Consider the following 24,390-nt stretch of genomic DNA (forward strand, 5'->3'; position numbering starts at 1 on the left):
CAGAAGACCAAGGGGGATATTTAGAGAGGCATGTAGAGGCTGAAAGAGAATATCGCAAAGAAGTTAACAATAGAATGAAATGATGGCCAGAAAAACCTTTAAAAAGCAGTGACATGCACTGGCACCATAACAGGTCCACAGAGAGGGTGGCATCGTTTCTGATGTCCCTTTCAGAAATCAATGTGAAAAAGAAGGAAAGCTTGGCTGTAAAGGAGATCCCCAGCACAGTGTGTGCAGTAGGAACTGATGGAGATAAGGTGCCATCTGGTTTCCTTGGTTAATCTATTAACACATAAATTGGAAATCCATTCTAAATGCTTTTATATATTAGTCATCTCAAGCAAACAATGCCAGAGTGATACTACACAGAAAGCATAATTAACAGCAGGGCCAAATTTATATCAAGATTAAAATGCTGCAAAGTAAAGTGGCTGGGGAGAAAGGGCAAATCTCTCTCTCTTCTCTTCTTCTTCTTCTTCTTCTTCTTCTTCTTCTTCTTCTTCTTCTTCTTCTTCTTCTTCTTCTTCTTCCTCCTCCTCCTCCTCCTCCTCCTCCTCCTCCTCCTCCTTCTTCTCTCTCTCTCTCTCTCTCTCTCTCTCTCTCTCTCTCTCTCTCTCTCTTTCTCTCTCTCTCTCTCTCTCTCTCTCTCTCTCTCTCTCTCTCTCTCCCTCTCTGTCTCTTGTTTTTTAGAGACAGGGTTCCCCTGTGTAATAGTCCGAGCTGTCCTGGAACGAGCTCTTATAGATCAGGCTGGCCTCAAACTTGCAGGGATTCACCCGCCTCTACCTCCCGAGTGCTGGGATTAAAGGCGTGCACCACCACCATCCAACTGGAAAATTTATCTTGTAATGAGTTATAGAAAGTGGTTGGGAGAAATGGTTCATTGATTAAAGTTCTAGGGATGGTAAACTGAGGAATGGTAATGTGAGATTTCCCTCTGTATTCTGTGATTGCCATTGATTAGTAAAGAAACTATTTGGGCCTCTAGCAGGGCAGAACAGAGCTAGGCGGGTAAATCTAAACTGAATGCTATGAAAAAGAAGGCAGAGTCAGGAGAAGCCATGTAGCCCCGCCTGACAGAGACACCATGTAGCTGCCAGAGGGGGAAAACATGAGCAGCCAGCTGGAACCTTGCCAGTATGTCACAAGCCTCATGATAAAATATAAAATAATAGAAATGAATTAACTTAAGATGTAAGAGTTAGCCAGAAATATGCTTAAGCTATTGGAAAAACAGTATTGCAAATAATATAGTTTCTGTGTGATTATCTCAGGAGTCTGGGTGGCTGGGAAATGAACAAGCAGCCTCTGACAACAGAATGGTGTAAGCAGAGACTGCTCATTCATTTCCTGGCCACCTGTACTCAAATACAGAAACTATATTAATTACAGCAGTGCTTGATATATTAGCTCAGACTTCTTATTAACTAGTGCTTACATTTTAAATGAACCCATTTCTATTAATCTTTGTATCAGCATGAGGCTGTGTCTTACTTGTAAGGATCCAGCGTCTGACTCCTTTGTATCAGCATGAGGCTGTGGCTTACTTGTAAGGATCCAGTGTCTGTCTCCTTTGGCAGCTACGTGATGTCTCCTTGACTCCGCCTACTCTCTCTATTTATCTCTTCCAACCTGGTTATATTCTGCTTTGCCATAGGCCAACACAGCTTTAGTCATTAACCAATAAAAGCAATACATATACAGAAGAACATTCCACATCAGAATGGAGCAAGGCAGATGTGATGAGACACATGTAATTCCAGCCTTGAAAGTCACAGACCACGGAGACAGGGGTCCTCCAGAGCTAGGTAGCTAGTGAACGTAGCCATATGGGTGATCTCTAGGTTTGATTGAGAGACCCTTTCTCAAGGAATAAAGTGGAAGAGAATGAGGATGATTTCTAATGTTAGCCTTGGGCCTCTACAACTATCAGCATACATGTCCACTAGCAACATATGTCCACACACATTCAGATGGGCACACCATACATACCACATACACATGAAAATGGAGAAAAACTTATAACAAAATTAATTCTGAGAGCATTATGTAGTGATATACAAAAGTGTTTAACACACAAAAAATGTTAAATACTGATTAATAATTAAGTTTATTGTTATTACTTTTGTCTTTTCAGAATTTTGATTTTGTCACTTTTTCCCTGATTATTTTCTTGGCATAAGAAAAGATCCATCTGAAAAAAAATCATTTTTGATTGATTCTGGTTTTGGTTTTTGGCATTCAATGCCTGTTACCATCAACACTCAACAGTCTCACACCAAGGGTGATGTCAACCTGACAAAAATGAGAGCCACTTAGGAAAAGAACCTTAAGAATTGCCTCCATTAGACTGGACGGTTGGCATGTCTTGAGGAATTTTCGTAATTACTAATCATAGCAGGACCCAGCCCTCGGTGAGTGGTGTCATCCCTAGAAAGGTAGGCCTGGGGTATGTACATAAAAGAAGTAGCTAGGCAAGGCAGAGGCAGCAAGGCAATACATGCCGTTTCTCCCTGGTCTCTGCTTCAGTTTCCACCATCAGTTCCCTCCTGGTCCTCCTTTCTTGGCTTCCCTTGATGATGTACTATACCCTGATAAGCCCTTTCCTCCTCCTCCGAGTGTGTGGTCAGTGTTTTATTTCAGTAACAGAAAAGCAAATTACAGCACCTGGTTAATTTTTAGGTGGAGATTTTTCTAAACCTGTTTCAATACAGTATGTTACTTATAAGGAAACGGCCTTTCCCCCATACGTCTAGCATCTTCAGGTAGCCAGGCTGATCTTGAACTTTCCATTTCCCTGCTGTTCTGAATGTTGAGCTTCGAGGTGTGCACCACCATGCTTGGCCTCCTTATAAGATTATTTCATAAAATTGCCGGTTAAAATAAATTCAAATAGTAGTAAGTAGAATAAGGAAGTGTGTAGTTCATATAAATTTCCATTCTAATATTTCTATAAAAATATTTGTAAAAATGTTTCTATTCTTCACTTTTTCTATATCTATCCTAAAATGTCAAACTTTTGCCTATTTCTTTGGCATTTATTAATACATTGTTTAAAATTTGTCCAAAACTAGTTTAATATAACTGAAACTTTCTAATTTTGGACATGATGTATTACTTACTTTATTTATTTTGTTCTTCTTATATTTCCAAATATGCATACTTAAAATAATGATGTATTATCAGGTTATACATTATTATGCAGTTAGTACTTAAATATCTCGTTCAGAGATGATCCAAGTTATTATATTCCTATTTCCCAATGGATATTTTCTTTGGACTTCTTAAAATCTGAGTTAGAATATCTCTCCTCTCCTGTGTGTGTGTGTGTGTGTGTGTGTGTGTGTGTGTGTGTTTGCTCTAGTTTGTATATAACTATCAACAAGTCACCCTTAAACTGTGACCACAGTGCATAACTCTTCAGTCCTGTGAACTTGCAGACATACTTACTAATTCCATGTTTTTGAAGATATCCTTCTGGAAGTGATGTTCTTCTCACTCTCTTCTAGAAGAGCTTGCTACTCAGCTGGTCCATTGCAAGTCATGTATTGTTCCATGATCTTCCTAAATATTCATTCTAGAAATTTCAATATCATTTGCTTCCATTAATTTATCAGTGTCTGGGTTTTATATCTTTTTTTTTTTCATCCTGATTTTGGTGACATTCCTTCTACTAAGTTTTGAACAACAAATTCATAAAAGATTAAGTTCATGCCATTTTGTGAACATGAATATGTCTTTATCTACTCCCACACTTCATTTCCAATTGAGTTGTTATTCACTATGGGATGAAAACAATATTCACTCATATTTTTTTAATATTTATTTATTATGTATACAATATTCTGTCTGTGTGTATGCCCGAAGGCCAGAAGAGTGCACCAGACCCCATTACAGATGGTTGTGAGCCACCATGTGGTTGCTGGGAATTGAACTCAGGACCTTTGGAAGAGCAGGCAATGCTCTTAACCTCTGAGCCATCTCTCCAGCCCCCTCACTCATATTTTTTAAATTGTTTATTTATTTTGGTTGTTTAGTACCTAGCATTATTACTTAGCAGGTCCATGCTGGTTTTATTTTCTCTTTGGGAATTTTGTCCTGATGTTCTAAATTTAAAGCAAAAAGTACTAGATTATGCCTCCTATGCTGAGCTTTTTTTTATTTTTCATTTTGAATTTCAATTATTTCTGCAAGCATTAATTTGTAATTCTTCAGTCTTTTCTTGTACTGATGACCCATATTTTATATGTTTAATTTCATGTATCTTTTATTTTAATTGTGTATATATCATTGTCTAATTGTTATTTTCATTATTTGTAGGCATTTTCACTGCTTGCTTATATCCTTTTAAAGATTCATTATTTTAAAAATATACATGCATGTGTGTTTGTGGGGATGTGCCCATATGTACATTCAGGTGACTGCAGAGGCCAGAAGAAGGTGTCAGATCCTCTGAAACTGGAGTTACATGTGGTTGTGCGTTGTCTTATGTGGGTACTGGAAACTGCTCAGGTCCTCTGCAAGAACAGTATATGCTTTTAAATGCTTTTAAGTAAGTTATATGTCTAACTTCTGTGTTTTTTTTTAATAAGCTGATTTTATTTAGTAAAAGCAACGTTCATGGGCAAGAAAAAATATAACCTCATATATAGATACATACTTGAGTTTTTCCTAATATTATTATTTTATCCAAAATTGTTTCTTTTTCTTTAAAAATTTCTGCTTTAAATTGGAAGCTTTCTTCAAATACCTAGAGAATTTTGGCTGCCAGTAAATATGTAAAAATTAATCACTAACTTGTGGAACTGAACTTGTTTCCTGCCTTGTTAGGTAACCTAGTTCCACTGTTTGGTCCGTGAACTTTTGACCATGTTTTTTATGTTTTTCCACCCAGATACTTTCATCAATCTGTTTAGATTCTCTAGAGAAAAAATAAATTCTGGAAGGGTCTAACACTGGTTGCTGGCATTAGAATTAGATGAGAAAGGTTGGGGAGTTCTCATTGTTCAATGTGCAACCTGTAAGAGGATTCTCCTGTTTCCTGTATTTTCTACATTCATTCTTTCTGGATCATTCTCTATAGTAGATAAACCCCAGTTTTCAGCGGGGGGGGGGGAGAGGGGGCTCAGCTGTGGTGTTTTTACTTGTAGAGGTTCAACTCTCTAGTTACGGATACTTGGTATTGTCAGTAAGTGTTTCAGAATCTTGTATTTTTTTTCCCCTCCAGAATTTTCTCTATGTGTTTTTATCCTTTCTCTTATTTTTCATTTTAAAGTCTTTTTCTTTTGATTTACCTTTCTTTAGCCTCAATTACTATTTGTCTCTATCTTACAAGTTAGTGTTTGTTATCTTTCCTTGGATGACACTTGTTATTTGTAATTTAACAATTTGCACCATTACATCAGTAAGATGCTATGAGGAAATAAGAGTGTGCTTCAATTTACGGTGCAAACAAGTTAGACCATTTAAAATATCTAGGTTTTCATATTTTTTTTTAAGACATGGGATTATTTTAAAAAGCTGACCTAAGCATGAACAATGCTGGATATTCTGCAAAACTGAAAAACAAACAAACACCGCAAACAGCTTAAACTTCTAAAAATGTTATAAGCAAACCCTTGAAAAACAAATAGCGTATCTATTGCCATGTGCTTAATAAACGACTTAATATCTATGAAGGGTTTGCAGTACTCTCGGTAGACCAGTCCCTTATTAATCATTTTAACTTTTATAATGCAGGAAGTGCCAAAATATCTCCTCACTGCAGCTGCGTATTCCCAGTCCAGAACATTCTTTCCAGTATGACTTGATTATGTTCATCAACTTTGTAACAACCTTCTTATGTTGGACGAGAGAGTAGAGGGAGTAAAGAATTATATCTTGACACTTCTTGGAATAGAATCCGAGCGCTAAAATGAAGTTTGATGGAAAATGGTATTTAGTAATGAGGAGCAGCAGTTGTCTGTGAAAGAACTGATCTGCTCATTGTATAGAAAAAAACAATTAAAAAAAGAAAACCGCTTTTGAAATCTGAATCATCTTCATTTTTAGGAGACTGGGCCCACCAGTTCGTTTTTTATTTCATCTGTCTGTCTTTAAATTGTCTATTCAGATTTCAGTCTTGGGGCCAAAATGAGCTTCGAAGTCACTATGTGGCCGAGGGTGGTCTTGAATGTCTGATCTTTCACCTCTGGCCTGCTGGGATTACGTATGCTACTGCAGCTCTCACCAGTCTTTTCTCTTACGTGGTGGGATGGGTTGGAGCCCACCTGCCAGGGCCCTCCGTTGAGTACCATCAAGACGAAGGTCCGCCAATGGCCCAGAGTGTCCTACTGGTAGTAGTGGTGGTGGGTAATTAGCGCGTACGACGTCATTTCCGGGTGCCTCTCCTATAAAAGGCGGTGTCTTGTGAGGCGGGCAACAGGCGCTGGTCGTCGCCGTCTGCCGGTCGCTGGTCTTGCTGCCCGCAGACGCAGACCCAGGACGAGCGAAGGCGCGGCTGTCAGTTGGCTGCCTGGTTCCCACCGGTGCAAGCGAGGGCTGCGTGAGTCGGGTGCGGAGGGAAGACCCGGGGGTGCGGGCTTCTGTGACCGAGCAAGGCCGAGGGCTGCAGCTGCGGGTTGTAGGCGGCAGCGAGGCCCGCGGGAGTCGCGCCCCTCACAGGGCAGCGAGGCCTTCGTGCTTCCCGCCCCTCACAGAGGGCAGCGAGGCCCCGGCTTTCCCGCCCTTCACAGGGCAGCGAGGCCCCGGCGTTCCCGCCCCTCACAGGGCAGCGAGGCCCCGGCGTTCCCGCCCCTCACAGGGCAGCGAGGCCTTCCTGCTTCCCGCCCCTCACAGGGCAGCGAGGCCTTCGTGCTTCCCGCCCCTCACAGAGGGCAGCGAGGCCCCGGCTTTCCCGCCCTTCACAGGGCAGCGAGGCCCCGGCGTTCCCGCCCCTCACAGGGCAGCGAGGCCTTCCTGCTTCCCGCCCCTCACAGGGCAGCGAGGCCTTCGTGCTTCCCGCCCCTCACAGAGGGCAGCGAGGCCCCGGCTTTCCCGCCCCTCACAGAGGGCAGCGAGGCCCCGGCTTTCCCGCCCTTCACAGGGCAGCAAGGCCCCGGCTTTCCCGCCCCTCACAGAGGGCAGCGAGGCCCCGGCTTTCCCGCCCCTCACAGGGCAGCGAGACCTTCGTGCTTCCCGCCCCTCACAGGGCAGCGAGGCCCCGGCTTTCCCGCCCCTCGCAGAGGGCAGCGAGGCCTTCGTGCTTCGCGCTCCTCACAGGGCAGCGAGGCCTAGGCTGTTCCCACCCCTCACAGGGAGACAAGACCCCGGCTTTCCCGCCCCTCACAGGGCAGCGAGGCCTTCGTGCTTCCCGCCCCTCACAGAGGGCAGCGAGGCCTAGGCCGTTCCCGCCCCTCACAGGGAGACAAGACCCCTGCTTTCCCGCCCCTCACAGGGCAGCAAGGCCCCGGCGTTCCCGCCCCTCACAGGGCAGCGAGGCCCCGGCTTTCCCGCCCTTCACAGGGCAGCGAGGCCTTCGTGCTTCGCGCTCCCGTGCGCCCCTGGGCGGCCAGGCCAGGTCTCCGGTCCCGTGACTGTGCTTCTTGACAGGGCGGCGAGGCCCTCTCTGTCCCAGCTTCCGCAGGTCCCGCGTGCTCTGCCATGGCGGCCCCCCGCGGGCCTCCCAGCCCCATGCAGTCTCTCCGGGAGGAGGCCGTGTGCTCCATCTGCCTGGATTACTTCCAGGACCCCGTGTCCATCGCCTGCGGGCACAACTTCTGCCGGGAGTGCGTGACCCAGCTGTGGGGCATTGACGAGGAGCCGGAGCGCGGGGTGGCGGGCGAGCACATGGTGCGGGAGGTCTTGTACCGCTGGGCTCGGGAGGAGACGACGCCCCCGCGCCGGGCCCCCGCCCCGCCCTGGGTCCCCGGCGGCCACGGATACCCTCCGAGCCCCTCGGGCCCCGCGGAGCCGGGCTGGGATGCCGTGGAGGCCTGGAACGGGGCGCTGGTCCAGGACCTGCGGATCCGGGTGTTTCCCAACGAGCGGGAGGCGCTTTTCCACAACGGCCACCACTACCACCACTTCGGCCGCTACCGCCACCGCCACATCTTCCGGCGCGGGCCCCCGCACCCCCGGGTGCGCCGGCAGCTCTACCCGAACACCCGGCCCCGCTCCCCGCCCCGCACCCCGCCCCGCACCCCGCCGCGGCCCCACATCCCGCAGGTCTTCAGCTGCCCGCAGTGCAGGAGGATTTTCCCCAGCCGCAGCTACCGCCCCAATTTGCAGCTGGCCAACATGGTGCACATCATCCGCCAGATTAGCCGCACCCCGTGAAGTTGGCCAAGAGCGCGCCCCGAGTGTGAGGAGACCCTGATGCCCTCCTGTGAGGTGGAAAAAAATGGAGTGTGTTTGGATTCCAGGCCCCACAAGCACCACAGTTGAACAAAGTGTTGCAGGAATACGAGGATCACCCCCCCCCCCCCCCCCCAGTGCCTTGTAGGCCCAGTGCTGCCCCAGCACTGCGGAGAAATGAAGGCATTCCAAACATCACCTTTGGGTCAGTCTTAAATCAGAATTAGAAATGGGTATGAAGCTCAGAAGCAGAATGCTTGTTTGCCTAACATGCTGCATCCTGCCCCCCAGTTTATTTCGAGTTGATGGCTAACTTCAATTTTAGGAAACAGTCCGTATTTGTTTCTGTTAGCTGAGAATTTACTTATGGGAATGAGGAAAACTGCTTTGCTTTAAAATTTGAAACAGTATGTTTTCATGAGCTTGATATTTGATCTTACTTAAAATATTTTTGAGCTTATTATTAGGTGATTTGGGGACATTCTTGGAGTCTCTGTCAATAGTACTATAATAATGCCATACCTTAAATTTTTGGCAAAAGTTGAAATGTGGCCAAGAAATGCTGTTCTGCCAGTGTCTATGGATTGTTTGCTGGAAAGGTTCTTTGTCGTCATAAACTGATAAAAACTGTATGCTTTGTTCCCATTTGCTTTTGAAGATCTGAACACCTGTCATTGTTTTTGTCAGATCTAAAGTTCTTCAGTTGTTAAAGAGAACTGCATTCAACATTTGGATAACAATCCTACATTAGAGTACCAGTGAAAAAGTAAAACTGAAAATAGGAAAGTTTAAAAAGTTAAAACTTTGGACAGAATTTTAATAGTAGTGTTGACCCTGAAATGCACTGGCCCTGAACTGGTAATAGGAAAATACTAACATTTTCATTGTGAAGTATTTAAAGCAAACCTTGCCAAAAACAGCATATGTAGGTATATGTGAGCAAATTCATATAAAAAGTGCCTAATTTTGTTGGCTCACAACCAAATTTAAGAACCATATTAATGAATATTCTATTCTTAAACTTAAAAATTAATGGTAATATACAAAATAATAGATTTCATTATGACACTTTCATACTTGTGTATCATTGTGCTCTACTCACATTTTCTCCTCTGTTACACTTAAGCTGGCTCATCCTTTTCCTCCAGCTAGTCTATAATATCATATGATGTCATATATAAAATTCCTAGTCTTAAATTTTAGATGAGAAAGTATATTTATTGTTCACTATTTCCCATTCTAGCGCCCCCATCTTCCTCCTTACCTTTAGAGCGCCCTTTCTTGTATAGCAACCCTTTATTATTGTTATTTCAGGAAATTTAGAAATATGTTAGGTGATGTGTTTAAGACATGTTAAAACCAATATATGGCAGCTCTGAGAGGAGAAATGGATTTTTACCTTGATGTCCAGTTTTCACTGAAGCACGTCAAGAAGAATTTGTGGAATTTAAACAAGTGTGATTGTTTTGACACAAAAAAATCTTGTATGTAAACTGTATATAGAGATAACAATTTATTGCATTTATTTTTCAAATTTCTCTTTATATTTTTGTTTTTGTTCTTATTTTTTCCCTTGCTGTGTCTAGCTGGGAGGAAACTGTAAATGTCTTCTTAAAAGTGATTTATGTTTTATTGCATTTTATACAGTACCCAGTAAAGAGAAATTTTTTCACAGTGACATGCTTATATTATCTAAATAAAGTGTTCATTTTAAAGTTAAAAGTGACTGAATGAAAATTTAATTTCTTTTTTAAATCCTTATTTTAATATTTTTCCCCACTCCCCTTCTGCCCCCCCCTGAAAATTTAATTTCAAAGAATAAATGTTGAAAGTAGTCATATCAGTAAATATTGAAGACAAGATGATAAAAAAAATGGAACAGTAAATATTTTCTAAATTAGAATCAGAATGATCTTCATTCCTAAAAACTGCAATCCTGGAACTTTCTTTTTATTTATCCTTACCATCTTTCACATCATGCATCCAGATACCATTCATTTCCCATCCCTTTGTATCTGTTTTATGCACTTGCAAAATCAGTCCCCACTCACCCCCACCAAATAAAATTGAAGAGAAGAAAAAAAGGAAAAAAATCTTATGATGCTGTAGTGTGACACAGTGAGTCACCCAGTAAACCCCTTTGGTCCATATATCTTTAATTGCAAATGTTCATGACGGTCATTGCCTTGTTTGAGGCCTCTGATTTCTGCTACAGTATTGATGCTGGGCCCTCACTACTCTTGGTTTTCCTGTTGCCTTGTGTTAAGGAGATCATACAGGTTTGGGTCTGTGGGCCAGGTCCCTTCATGTGTTCCAGCAGATTACAGATGGGGTAGATGTTGGGGTGTGCTAACTCATAACCCTGGTTCTGGGACTGGGTGGGTGCAGGACTGGTCAGCCCACCTACTCTCTGCCATTCTCACCACCAGGATGAGCTCTCCAGCATTTCCCTGTCTAGTTCACCCCTTGTAGGAATGAATAAGGGGTTGGGGCTTATTCTCCTGCTCTCAGTCCTTAGTTTCAGCTCTCCCACACCAACACCTTCAGGGCCAACTCTACTGAAGTTCAGCGGCCACTCCAGAGTGCAGCAGCTGATGTCGGGCAGGGACAGGTGTTTTGCTCTCAGGACCACAGGGCCAGTTCTCTCACCTGTGTCAGTTGTAGAGGGAAGGAGTGGGGGCAGGGCATCTCTTCCGTGCCCATGGCCCAAGCTGCCATATGGCAGATGAGGGGCAGGGCAAGGTCTGTGATGCTCATGTTTTGGGGTGACTCACCTGTGCCCCTGTCAACACAGAGGGTCTGCTCCTCTGTGCTGCCCAGACAGATGTAGGGACAACTTTCTTGAGTGTTGAAGCTGGTAAAGTGGAGGGTTACCTTCCTTGCCAACTGGAGATGGTTCCCTCACCCTCATCCCCAAACCACAGCAAAGGGGGTCGGTACTGATTATTGCCCTCTCAGGTCTTCAGGACTGGACCTGACCCATGTCCCTGTCTACAGGGTCAACTCTACTGTGCTTTTCAGGCAAGGGTTACTGTTCTCTCAAGTGCTGCAGCTGGTGAGCAGTTGAGTCAGGTCCCCCACCTGCTGCAGGTGGCAAGTAGCAAGGGCAGGAGGGCTTTTCCTCACCCACACCACCGTATGAGAAATGAGAAGGGCACAACCTGCTCCCCAATCCTCTCACCTCTCAGGGCCAGTTCATCAATGTCCATTTGGACAGGGTCAGCTCTATTGTGCTGCCCAGGTGACATGTAGGAATTCTCTTTCCTGTGTGTTTCAGTTGGTGAGGGGCAGGATCAGTCCTTCATAGTGTTGCAGCCAGTGAGCAGGTGTGGTCAACTCTGGACAACCCTGTCTATCCTCTCAGCCTTTGGTGGTATAACGAGCCAGGGGTATCAACATAGATCATGGCTGCATTAGACCCATGAACCCAGACATGGACCCCAACATCAGCCTAGGCCCAGATATCACCATGGCCCCGGGTGGCAATGAAGTCACTCCAGCCTGCTCCTCACCACTTTGACCTCTTTAGATATGCCTCTGTCTACAGGAAATGAACCATTCTGTCTGTTTGTCTCTCTCTCTCTCCCATACACCCTGTAAATTTCCTCACCCTAATAGTGTCAGTGTTTTCTCACTGAAGCCCAGGGCACAGCACCCCAGGACTGCATGTGAGTCTCTTTGCTCAGTCTAGGACCATGCATGCTTCCTCCTCAGAGCCTGTGGCAGTCTCCCGAAACTTAATTTCAATGTAAGAATGAAGATAGTTCATATCACTGTTTTTGTAGGGAACATCTGAATTCTATCGGCTAACGTAAGTTAATGGGGTGTGTGCTGTTAGACATGTGGCTCTGGGAAAATATATAGAAAAAGTATTGAGCATATTTCATTAATTTAAACCTTTTGTATAAATTCTTTTTCCCTTTAAAAAGTTTGTATATTTTATGGATAAATAAAAACTGTTATTCCTAATGTGTATTAATTACTTTTCTACTACTTTGACCCAAATTGAACAATGTAAAGGAGGAAGGATATATTTTGGTTCACAGTTTCAGAGGTTTGAGTCCATAGCTTTGTTGGGTCTTTGGCGAGGCCAAATGCTATGGTGGTAGAATGAGTAGCCAGCTGCTTGCCTTAGTGTGGGTGGAAAGCAGAAAAAGAGGGCCCAGTAGGATATAACAATGATAAGCCACCTTGCAGTGGCCTTCATTCTCAAAGTAGTCACCACCTAAAATATCTATAACCTCGCATAATGCATTAGCTAGGAACCAAACCCTCACTTTCCCTCAAACCACAATGCATAGAAAACAAAAGCATAGCAAAAAAAATGCACAAAGAAAAGGAGCATTGGTGAGATGTTATAAAGTTAAGTTAATAATAATTAAAAATGTAGCATATCTGTGTTTTTCTTGGAAAACATTAAGCACGTGATGAGTAATTTCATAGATAAATTAGAAAGGAAACAAAGCCCTGTGATTCTAACCAATTGTGAATTTTAAATCCAAAGGTAACAAGTTAAAAACATACTTGCTTAAAAATTTACAGAAATACAACACAGAACCAATTTTCAAGATGAAAACTATGCTAGTTAAGTTGTTGAGTCTACTGTGCTACCTCCTGCGCCCATCAAGATACAATCCCTAGAATGAGCTCTATTAAAGCTTCCTGGGTCTAGAATGGTGCCTTGGGCACATAGCTTTAAGAAGTATGTAGACAGGGAAGATTTTGCAGATGGAAATTCTTCTTTCCTCATTTTTATTACTGTTACTATTTTCCCCCAATTTTCTTGAGCACAAACAGGATAAAATTAATAAGGATGCTTTTAGATTAAGTTTTGTTTATAATAGCTGGATTTATTTTGTTTTTTACAGGATGATCAAATGTGCCTACAAACTACTTTGTGTTTGCCAAATAGATAATATTAGCCTCTGCTTTTTCCCCCCCCTTTTTGGACAGAGGTCTAAACAGATGGTGACCAGGCAATCTAGTCTAGAAAAGTATAATAGCATAATTGCCAGCTCTGACTTTAGTGGGGTGGAGAACTCCTTAGAGGGAAATGGAAATTTAGTTTCAAGATAGTAGTTTCCATGTGCAAGTGCGTTTGAATTCTCCAAAGTAGAAAAAAAAACTTCCAAAAAAGAAAAGGTTTAGGATAAGTTTATTTTTAAGGAAACTATCTAAAAGAGTTACATGTAATAACTTACATAGTTTTGTATTACTAAAAATAATTAACATTTTCAGACCTTAAAATTTCTCATCAATTTAAAAGGAGTTAACTGAGCTGACAGATTTCATTACTCAAAGTAGTCTGTTTCATTTTTATTTCACTTTGACATAATACTTGGCACAAATCTATTATAAGCAGTGTTCATTTATTGCTGCACTTCTAAGTTATAAATATGGTTTGCATCTATGGAAAATGTAGTACAGTATTGAAGACATGTCCAGTTATCTGACCAATTTGTTTTATGAGCTTATACCAAATTAAATAGAAAGCTTTGCCAGTATTTGTACTTCCTCTGTGGCCAGCTAGGAAAAAATAAATAAAACCCAAAAAACAAAAACAATTTTTTTTTGAGAAAAGGTATTTAGGGTTCTGCTCTTAGTATGTGTCTTGGACAGGTTGTGGTTAAAACATGATCTGAAAGTGTGATTGATGGTGTTCATTTCCTTTTTTTATACAACAAATACGTTCAGAATGTTGACACCTATGAAAGGTAGAATCATTGATGCTGGGTTGCATTCCCCCTTAGTATTTCTTAATATTGGAGGAAATGGTTTGGCCACGAGACAGACAAGGCTGGTTTTTCTCAGGAAATAATTACTGAAATTTACAATGTTTTATGTACCATAGTTTTAAACTTTTAGAATGACTTCACTGAATTAGATTGAATATGTTAAGGTGAATTGTAAACAGTTGGTTGCTGTAATGAATGTAATGGGGAGAGAAAGCTTTGTCATAATTGAGGTAAGGGTGGGAAGCACTTTTATTTCCATCTGTAGTGCTTTGTTTTGGGAAGGGAGATTTCTGACAGAGGTGGAAGAGGAGAAGAGGGAGGGAAGGAGGAGGGAGACAGCTGGAGAGATTTCTATGGAAACAATTATGGATTTATTGTAGATGGCTGGATTTTTTTCAGCTTTGGGATTGAAGATAGATTAATTTTTTTCCTTAAAAGTATTATAGTAAATTTTTGTTTTAGTGTTGTAGAAATGTTTTTCTTTTTTATATTGTACTTAGGTGTTTGAGACGGGCTCATGTAAACCAGGCTGGACTTACAGTGCTTATATAGCTGAGGATGATCTTGAACTCCATATTCTCCTATCTCTACCTTGTAAGTGCTGGAATTAAAAGCACATCACCACATTTGGCCTAAATTATATATACTGTTTGTAGAGTGTTACGCTTATTTAAAAGTTGGATCTGATTTATTTTATCAGCTCTTCTCTCATGTAAAGCATTTTGTAGATTAGAGTTTGTACCTTGTTTTGTTCTATTTCTTGGTGATATCAAGTCATTACTCTATTAAATTTTTTGGTTTATTTTTGAGATTATGCAATTAAATAATAGCCTCACTCCCTTTCTTCAAAACTCCTTTATACTCCCTCCTTGTTCTTTTAATTCATGACTTCTTTTTCATTAATAATTATTACATGAAAATATGTATATGTATTCCTAATTATAATCTGGTCAGTCTGTATAGTATTGCATATATATATATATATATGTGTGTGTGTGTGTGTGTGTGTGTGTGTGTGTGTTTTCATGATTGTCCATTTGGTACTGGATAACCGGTTAGTGTGCTTTTCTCTGGGGAGGACTTATTTCTCCCACTCTTCACATTCCTTATTTACCTGTGGTTCTTTGTATAGAGCTAAGGCCTCATCATCTTCCCTTTCCATTTTGGAATGTCTATTGGTGTTCTTGATCAGCTGATGTTTAGACATTTGTGTTGGCCAGCCTTTATAGGTGTAGCTTCTAATGTTACTGCCTGATTCTTTTTTCTTTACCCTTTTCCACAATGTTCCCTGAGCCTTAAATGCAGGAGCTCTTTTGTATATGTATCCATTGGGACTGGATGCTGCACGTCTGCATTTTGATTGATTGTGGGTTTCTGTAATGATTTTCATATATTGCAGAAATGAGTTTAATTGATGAGAGGTGAGAACTACATTTATATCTGTGGGTGTAAGAAAAAAGACACTTAAGAGTGTAGTTAGAGATTATCCTAGTTTTATAAAGTTGTTCTAGATTTCTCCTTGAACACCCATAGCTTTCCAGCCCTAGATAGTTTGCTAGTTTTCCAATACCAGAAATGGTTTTTCTGGTGGCTTTGGTTTTAAGTTCAATTAGAGCTGCTAAGGACTGTTAGTTGCTTCTTTCCTTGGGTAGCTTTTTCCTTTGCCTCCACTTCAGTGATTTCTGCTCTTTTTTTTTTTTAAAAAAGGTTAATATTTAAATAGGTTTGAATTTGGTTCTTATTTTTCCAAATTTTTGAGTTGCCTCATTAAAATATTTATTTGTGCTCTTTCTAGGCTTTTAGTGTAGGTTCTTAGAGCTAAAAGTTTACCTTGTAATACTGCTTTCAGTGTGTCTCAAATATTTTGTTGTGTTTTCATTTTCATTTAGTTCCAGGATTTTTTTTATTTCTGTCTTGATTTCTTTCACCCACTCACTCATCATTCAGTTATGAGTTGTCTAATCTCCATGAGTTTGTATATTTACTTGAGATTTACTTGCTGTCATTTATAAGTTTTATTGCACTATAGTCAGATAGGGTCCAAGGAGTTATTTCAGTCCTTTTGAATTTGTAGAAATTTGTTTTGTGTTTTATGATGTGATTTTAGAGAAGATTTCTTGTGCTGCTGAGTAGAATGTGTATTCTCTTGTGTTTGAGTGAAATGTTCTGTCAATTTTATTATGTCCATTTGATGTATGATGTCAATAAATTCTGATGTTTCTGTTTATTTTTTTTGTCCAGAAAACCTGTCTATTAGAGAAAGTAGGGTTTTGAAAATCACCCAGTATTAATGGATTATTGTTAATCTGTGTCTTTAATTCCAGTAGTAGATTAAAAAAAAACAATTGGGTGCCCCAGAATTTGATGCATGTATGTTTAGCATAGGAATGTCTTGGTTAACTGGGTTCCTTGATTAGGATGAAATATTCCTCTTTATCTTTTTAATTTAATTTTAGTTTGAAGGTTGTTAGATATTATGATGGAGGCTTCTGCTTGCTTCCTGGTTCCATTTGATTGGAGTTTTGTTTTGTTTTTTAACATTTTACTATTAGTTTCATTTACAAAATGTCATCAGCAAAAAGAAGAATAAAAGGATGGGTGAGTGAATGAAGGGTTCATAGAAATAATAAGCAGAGGATAAAGGGTTAGAGAATTAACTATAGGACTGTGATAGATGAGTTCTTTAAAATTTGAGTTGATTTGAAGATGCAGTACATTTGATATCCAGGCCTTGGTTTCTTCTCTTCACTGGTTTCCCCCAAAAAAACACTTTATTATTTTTTTAATGGATTTTGCTGCCTGTTTTCAGAAACCTGTTTATCTCTCTGTCCCTACCTCGCATCAGCCTTCTGCCCTTGCTTCTTCCCCTTCCCCCAAAACAAAACCATTTTTAACAGCAAAATTAAAACCCAAAGAAAACAAAGCAAAAACATAAACAAAAAACAAAGAGAAGAATCTTGCAGTGGATGCTGTAGTGTGGCCTGTTGAGACACAGTTTACCCATTAGCAAAAGTTAGTCTTTACTTGTAAGTACTGTGAGTCATTGGCCTGGCCTGAGGCTTCTGGCTTCTGTTACACAACTGGTAATGATAATGGGCTCTCACTGGGGCTAGTCTTGGCTATCCTGTTTTTGTGCCGTGTCATGGAGAGTCTGCAGTTTTGAATCTGTAGGTTCATCCCCTTCACATGCTCCAGCAGTTTATAGATGAGGTGGATATTGGGGTGAGCTAACTCTTAGTCCTGATTCTGGGCCTGGGTGGTAGCTGGGTTGGTCAGCCTGCCATCTTTCCCTTGTTGCTCCAGCACTGCACAGGCTAGCTCACCCAAAGCAGCCTGCAGCAGGGGTGGGGCCGTTCTCCTCTCTCAGGTCCTCAGATCTGACCCACTCATGCTAACTCCACTGTTTTGCCCAGGCAAGGTGCAGGGAAGGCTCTCTCTCCTTATGCTGTTGGGGGAATACAAGGGAGGGGGTGGGGTCAACTCTTCTGGTTCTCATGCCCTCAGGTCTGGCTCACCTGTGCCTCTGACAACAGGGTCAGCTCCAGTGTGCTGCACAAACAGGAGGCAAAGCCTGCTCTTTTTGTGTGCTGTAAGGGTCAAGGCTAGATTTCTTACCTAGTCACCCCAGGCCCAACTCTCTCTCCTGCTGTAGGTGGTAATGTGTGAGAGGGGGAAGGTATTTTTCTCTCATCCATGCTGCCACATGACCAACCGGGGTGGCAGGGTCGGGGGTGGAGGGTGTCAGCTCTAGTGTGCTGCCCAGGTGAGGTACACACCTGTGCTGAGGGGCGAGGCCATCTCTGTAGCACGGATTCTAGTTGGTATTAATAATAAAACCCAGAGTCAGATATAGGGATTAATACGGAAGATTAGAGAAGCACTAGAAAGTTCTTCTAGTTTAGACCTAAGGGGCAATCCTGTCTAATCTTCAGACTGACTGCTCTCTCTCTGAAACCTCAGACTGAATCTTCAGACTCCATTAAATCCTCAGCTTGCATCTGCTTTTGTGTCACTGCCCCCCAAAATACACACACACACACACACACACACACACACACACACACACACACGCCGCCTTATATTCCTCTCCAGCCATATCATTTCTGTCTCCACCTTCCTGGGGCTGGGATTAAAGATGTGCACAACTACCCACCACCTGGCTTTGTTTCTCTTTGAGACTGGATCAATCGAGTGTAGCCCAGGGTGGCCTTGAACTCACAGAGATACCTCTGCCTCTGTATCCCAAGTGCCAGGATTTAAAGTATGCACCACCACTGCCGGGCCTGCCTCTATGGCTAACCAGTGGCTTAGCTCTGCAGTCTGATCTTCAGGCTAGCTTTATTTGTTAAACCACAAACAAAATATCACTACACATCTCCCTTGAGTTGGGGAGGGGATAGCTTTCCCCCAGGGGCAGAGTCAGCTCTTCTGCTACAGGTGTTTAGCATAGGTAGGGCCAGCTCTCCCAGCATGGTTCCAATGATGCACTGTGCTAACATGGGCCACAGACAGCATCATGGACCCCAGTTGAAGTAGCACCAACCACCCAGACATGACCCTCAGCAGCAGCTTGGGTCCAGATGTTACCATGGCCCCAGTGGTAACACAGGCCACCCAGATTAGTGTGGCCCCTGAAGCATCAAGGCCTTGGGCACCAACCTGGTCTCAGGTGACTGACCAAACCCAGAGTATCTGCAGAGCATTCATTCAGTAGTAAGAGAAGCCATGAACATCACCATGGCCACTACAGGGCCACAGACACAGACAAGGCCCTAGGCAGGCCACCCCACCCTCCACACCTCTTTGGCCCCCAGGTGACAGCACTAGGGACTGGAGTACTTTTGTTCATTCCTTTAAGGCAATTCCCATATTTAAAATTAAGATGTATTTCTTAGGGAGAGTGGATGTATTTTGTTTCTTGATCCATTCAAGTAGACTGTGCCTTTTGATTGGAAATTGATATTTAAAGTTATAATTGGAATGTGTATGGTAATTGTGTTTATCATGCTGATTTTTGTGTTGTTTTTGATCTTAGTGGTACTTTGTGCTTTAATAACTATCCGTAGTCTCCTGGCTATGCTCATTCCTCTCTAGCCTGAAATATTGTTTCCTGTATTTTCTTTAGGTCTAGTTTGTTGCACATAAAAGTTTTAAGGTTTTTTATATTGTGCAATGTTTGTCTTTCTCCAATTATGACAGAGTTTTTCTAGGTATATTAGTCTAGGCTGGCTGTCATAGTCTTTTAGGATTTGGAATGTATTGCTCCAGGTTTATGTGGATTTCAAAGTTCCCATTGAGAAACCAGATATTATTCTGATGGGTTTCTTTTATATGTGACTTGCATTTTTTTCTCCTATGACTTTCAACACATTTTTTTTTCTTTTGTTACATGCTTAGTTTTAACTATGGTATGCTGTGGGGATTTTCTTTTCTGAGTCTATCTAGTTGGTGTTCTGTGTGCTGCTTGTATCTGAACAATTGTGTGTTTTGTTAGTTTGGGGAAGTTTCCTTCTGTGATCTTTTTGAAGATCTGGTCTACATCATTGACTTTGTATTTATCTCCTTCACCTATGTCCTTCATTTGAAGGTTAAGTTTTTCATGGTGTCCTATATTTCTTCAGTGTTTCTTTCTTAAGTTGTTAACACTTTTCCTATTTATTTCTTGTTTGGTCTAGATATTGACTCCTGATATTTTATCTTCTACTTGATTCATTCTTCTTGTAAGACATTTCTTTGAGTTTTCTAATTGAATTTCTAATATTTTTAGTTCTATCTTCATTTCAGCTTGAGTCCTCTTTAATACTTCTATCTCCTTTTGAATCTCACTATCCAGTCTTAAGTTGTCTTAATCTTTTATTATACTTTAGGTTGTATTTTCTTGGACATCACTCAGGAGTTTATTCTTAAGCTCTTTTTAATTTCATGGAGCTTTTTTTTTATGATGTCTTCAAATTCCTTAAATTCTTTGATAAAATATATGATAGTTCCTTTAAAATAATGTGTTCTGAGGTTCATGTAGATAATTTTCATTGGGAAATATATCTATAGGACTTGTAGGTTTTGGGGAGTAGATTCTGGCTCCATTTTTAATATTGTTCGTACTTTCACAGTGCGATGTAGGCAGGCTCTTTTTAGTTCTAAATTTGATATGTATAGAGCAGGGTGGTACAGAAGATAGGACACGGGGGTGGATTTTTTGTGGAATGAAGTCAGGTGAGTAGATGAGGCTGGGTTGGTATATAATATATGCCTCATGGTTCAAGATCTGGTTAAGTGGAGAGGTAACATATGGTGTGGGGGATCCTGTTGTGGTTGAGGGCTAAGTAGGTAGAGGCCTGGCAGAAGCCTAGAGATTGTCTGTTGCTGTGGAACAGTGCTTCTACATTGTAAATATGTATTCCTTTCATTGTTAATAAGAAGCTGATTGGCTGATGGCTAGGCAAGATTTTTGGGAAGAAGGAGGGTGGAGTGAGAGTCGTTAGCCAGCCAGCCAGAGAATAAGCAAGACCTGCTGGAGAGGTGAATGTTGTGAACCTTGGGGCAACACATGGATGAATAGAAATGGGTTAATTTAAGTTATAAGAACTAGTTAGTAATAAGCCTGAACTATTCCTGAGCATTTATAATTACTAATTAGACTCTCTTGCAGTTATTTGGAAAGTGGCTGGGACGGGAAAAGTCCACCTATAGTCTGTGGTGCAGGAGGGATTGCTAGAGTAGGTCAGGGCACTGGATATGGGAGTCAGGCTTGATATGGTAATGGGAAGATGTCTTATATGGGGATATCAGGGAAACACACTGGGCTAGACCCTGGAGGAGGAGTTGGAAAGTCTGGCTGTCAAAGATTTCTTTCTGTTGTATCAGTTGTCTCAGCTTGAATTGGCTCAGTCCTGGGCTAAAGGTTCTACAGTACTATCGTGATAAGTCTTTTGTTTTAGAAGTGTAGTCTAGTGCGGTTAAATGTAAGTGAGTGTATGTTTCTTTAGTGGCTGTTTTGTTCTGGGTATTTCCTATTGTGTATATGGGTTGATAGTTGCTTGTGGCTGTGTTGGCACAATCTCTCACTTTTTGTTTTTGCCATTGCTCTCTGGAATGGCCAGTTTTTCCTGACAGATTTCCCTACTTAGTTTTTAACTTTTTACAAGATGAAGGACCATATGGAGCCTTCAGTTTTTAGTGTGGTTTTCTGTCTTGCACTTTCTGTCTTCTATTCTTTATTTTTCATCATCCTCTCATCTTTCAGCGTGTCTGTATAGAATTTTCACAAATATTCTGATTTGTGAATAGATTCTGATTTGTGAAGAGATTCTCATTTTTATATATGATTGCATGTTCATTCCAGTAAGGAACACTTTTCTATATATGGATTTGCATTGCTTATGCTGACAGGTTGAATTAAATCTGTGCTTTTTTTGAGCTTATATGGCTTACTTAGGGTTTTCACTAAGTTGGCTCCTCTTGAAAATTCAGCAGCTATCTCTTCTTTGTAGATACTTACAGTCATGAATATCTAAAGAGGTATTGGAGGAAGGGAACCTTAATGAAGTGAAATTGTTACTAAAATCATTAAAAAATACTTTGAGCAAACAGAGTAATGAGTCTCAGTGTTGCATTTTCATACTTGGCCTTATTCTTTATTCTCATTCTGTCCTCTTCTCTTACTGCCTTCTTATGTCCCTTGCTCCCCTCGGGCAGGTTCTTTCCCTTTCTCTGGATATTTCCCCTCTGTTTTTTTTTATGGCCCTGGAAATTGAACCTGTGACCTTGTGTATATTTCATAAGCATTATACCACTGAGCTACATTCTCCACTCCTATTTTTATTACTTTTTTTTAACCATTCACTTTAGAAATCTCAAGAACACATGTTAAAATAATCAAACACTCAAAAACTCACTATTTTATTTTTTCCATTTACATATTATCAGGATTCAAAGATAAGTGCTTTGTCTTTTAAAGGAGGCAAAAAAGACATGCAGACACATTGGTTGAAAATTAGTGAACATCCAGGTAATTAGTTATAAACACCCAGATTTAAGGTCATAGTCATGTGGGAAATTTGAGTTGCACAAATAAAGGGATTTAGATTATTTTGTGATAGTAGAAAAATGCAATTATTTCATAAAAATAGACTTTGTTCCTTTAGAACCCACATAGTAGAGAGAACCAACCTCTGTAAGTTGACTTTCACATGCATGCTGTTATCTCTCTCTCTCTCTCTCTCTCTCTCTCTCTCTCTCTCTCTCTCTCTCTCTCATTCTCATAATTGTTATAATAACAATCTTAAACAATAATTGGTGAAAATCAGCCTTCCTCATAAAGGTCAATTTAACTTTAATGATGTTAACATCCCATTTACTTTAGAGAGAACCAGTTACTAAACATTTAGACCAAAACTTAACACAAAGAATTTGAACATCACTGTTAGTTTTATTACTGTATTCTTATTTTATTGTTAGCAACACAGGCCTATTAAATAGCCTGGTATTTATTTACATTTTATGCTCAAGTTACCGTATTTAAATTTATAAAAAATTTTGAATTGTAGGAGCCACATTTCTTTATTTGAACTGTCAAAAACAAAACCCACAATTGTAGTAGATCATAAAGTAATTACTTTCTGAGACATGTTTTCTTTGCTAAGCTGTATTTTCACCTAGATACTGTCTTTTACCACAACCATTGATTTAGAAATGCTATTTTACCATACAATAGTTGACTACTTTCAGAACAAGCAAAAAGGAAACCTGTTTATTTTACATTTTGTCCTGTTAGTCTTGTTATTGTCAAATGGCCTGATTATGCCAATACATGTTTTCTCTTAGTATCTTAGTACTATGTGCATTTATTGTACTGGCTGAAATGTATATAAAGGACTAACAATTGTGAGTAGACACAGGCTAGAGTTCCAGAGCCAGTGGCAAAAAGGAGGGCTCTCTAGAGAAAAGAGAGAGAAAGAAAGAAGGAGAAGATGGATGAGAAGAAAAGAAGGGGTGAACAATTCAGAAGGAAGTGGGAGAAAAGAGAGGAAGGGGTCCAGAATGAAGAGGAGGAGACATAATTCTGGTGACATCTCAGTACACTGAATTCATGGTTCTCTGATCTGCATATAGCTTGGTTGTTCCTTAAGACATGATAATCTGAAAATTGCAGTGTATGTTTAGTATCTGTTTTTGCCATCAAAATATTTTTCATGAATGTATATATTTATATCTATGAATAATGGCAACCTTGCAGATATGGTCCATGTCCAAATATAGAGACCATTATATAACTAATAATTATTTTGGCCATTTTTTAAATAATTATTTATACAATATTCCATGTATGCCTGCAGACCAGACGAGGGCACCAGGCTTCATTACAAATGGTTGGGAGCCATTATGTGCTTGCTGGGACTTGAACTCAGGATCTCTGGAAGAGCAGCCAGTGCTCTTAACCTCTGAGTCATCTCTTTAGCCCTATTTTGGTCATTTTTTTTAAAGATTATAAATGGAAAAAGAAACTATTCAGTATACTGAGATACTGGGTGTTGAAACTTAGATTTTCTTAAATAGGTTGGAATAACAATTGTAGAATATGTTTACATATGTGGTGTGCTGACAGAGTTTGCCTCATGGAAACCTAAACAATCCTATTGATTTTAAATATTTTAATGGAATTACTTAGTTGTCAAACGAGTTTTATGTATTATTTGACAAAGATTTTGCTACTTTTGAAATACATTCTTAGAAATTCAAGCCCAATCTCACTTTTATTTTAATAACTTTTGTAAGGTGTTTCCTTATAAAAGGTTATATTGTCAGTTCTGTGTTTACATGAAAACTTAGTCTTTGAGTATTGGAAGTTACATTTATGGGGAAAGTAATTAAAAGATGTTAACATAATACTGAATATCACCTGAAAAATACATAGCTTAAGGATTTAAGAACAGGGTATGAATAACTTTTGAGACTTCTAGTATTCTGTTCCTGACTTTAGCAATCATTTGGGAAAAGTGGGAAATAAAATGTACTGGGCCCTGAGAACTTTGCTTTTGGTACCGGAAAGTGAGCCCAGGACCTTGTACATTACCAGGCATGCACACTATCACTGAGCTATGTCTTTAGCCCTTTAACCTTTTCCCATTTTGAGATTTTTATCCTTCCAAGTATTCAAACTGGCTTTGAACTAGCTCTGTAGGTCAGGTAGGCCTTGAATGACTGTACTGCTTCATCCTCCCTAGTATCTACAATTACAGGTCTGGCCAACAATTCTTATTTGTAGTTAATATACTTTAAAATACTTTTTAATATGGTGGCTGTGTTGTCTATTTTGTGAGAA

The 24,390-nt window shown here is 40.8% G+C and overlaps 1 protein-coding gene across 1 annotated transcript; it reads left to right on the forward strand.

Annotated features, from left to right (window-relative positions):
- The first annotated feature begins 7,641 nt into the window (after window positions 1-7,641).
- LOC142835986 (E3 ubiquitin-protein ligase TRIM52-like) lies at window positions 7,642-8,316 on the forward strand. The gene has a single exon (XM_075949883.1). It carries the CDS (start codon window positions 7,642-7,644, stop codon window positions 8,314-8,316), a length of 675 nt encoding a protein of 224 aa, XP_075805998.1.
- The last annotated feature ends 16,074 nt before the right edge of the window (window positions 8,317-24,390 follow it).

Source organism: Microtus pennsylvanicus, chromosome 15 (genome assembly GCF_037038515.1).
Source record: "Microtus pennsylvanicus isolate mMicPen1 chromosome 15, mMicPen1.hap1, whole genome shotgun sequence".
NCBI lineage: Eukaryota > Metazoa > Chordata > Mammalia > Rodentia > Cricetidae > Microtus > Microtus pennsylvanicus.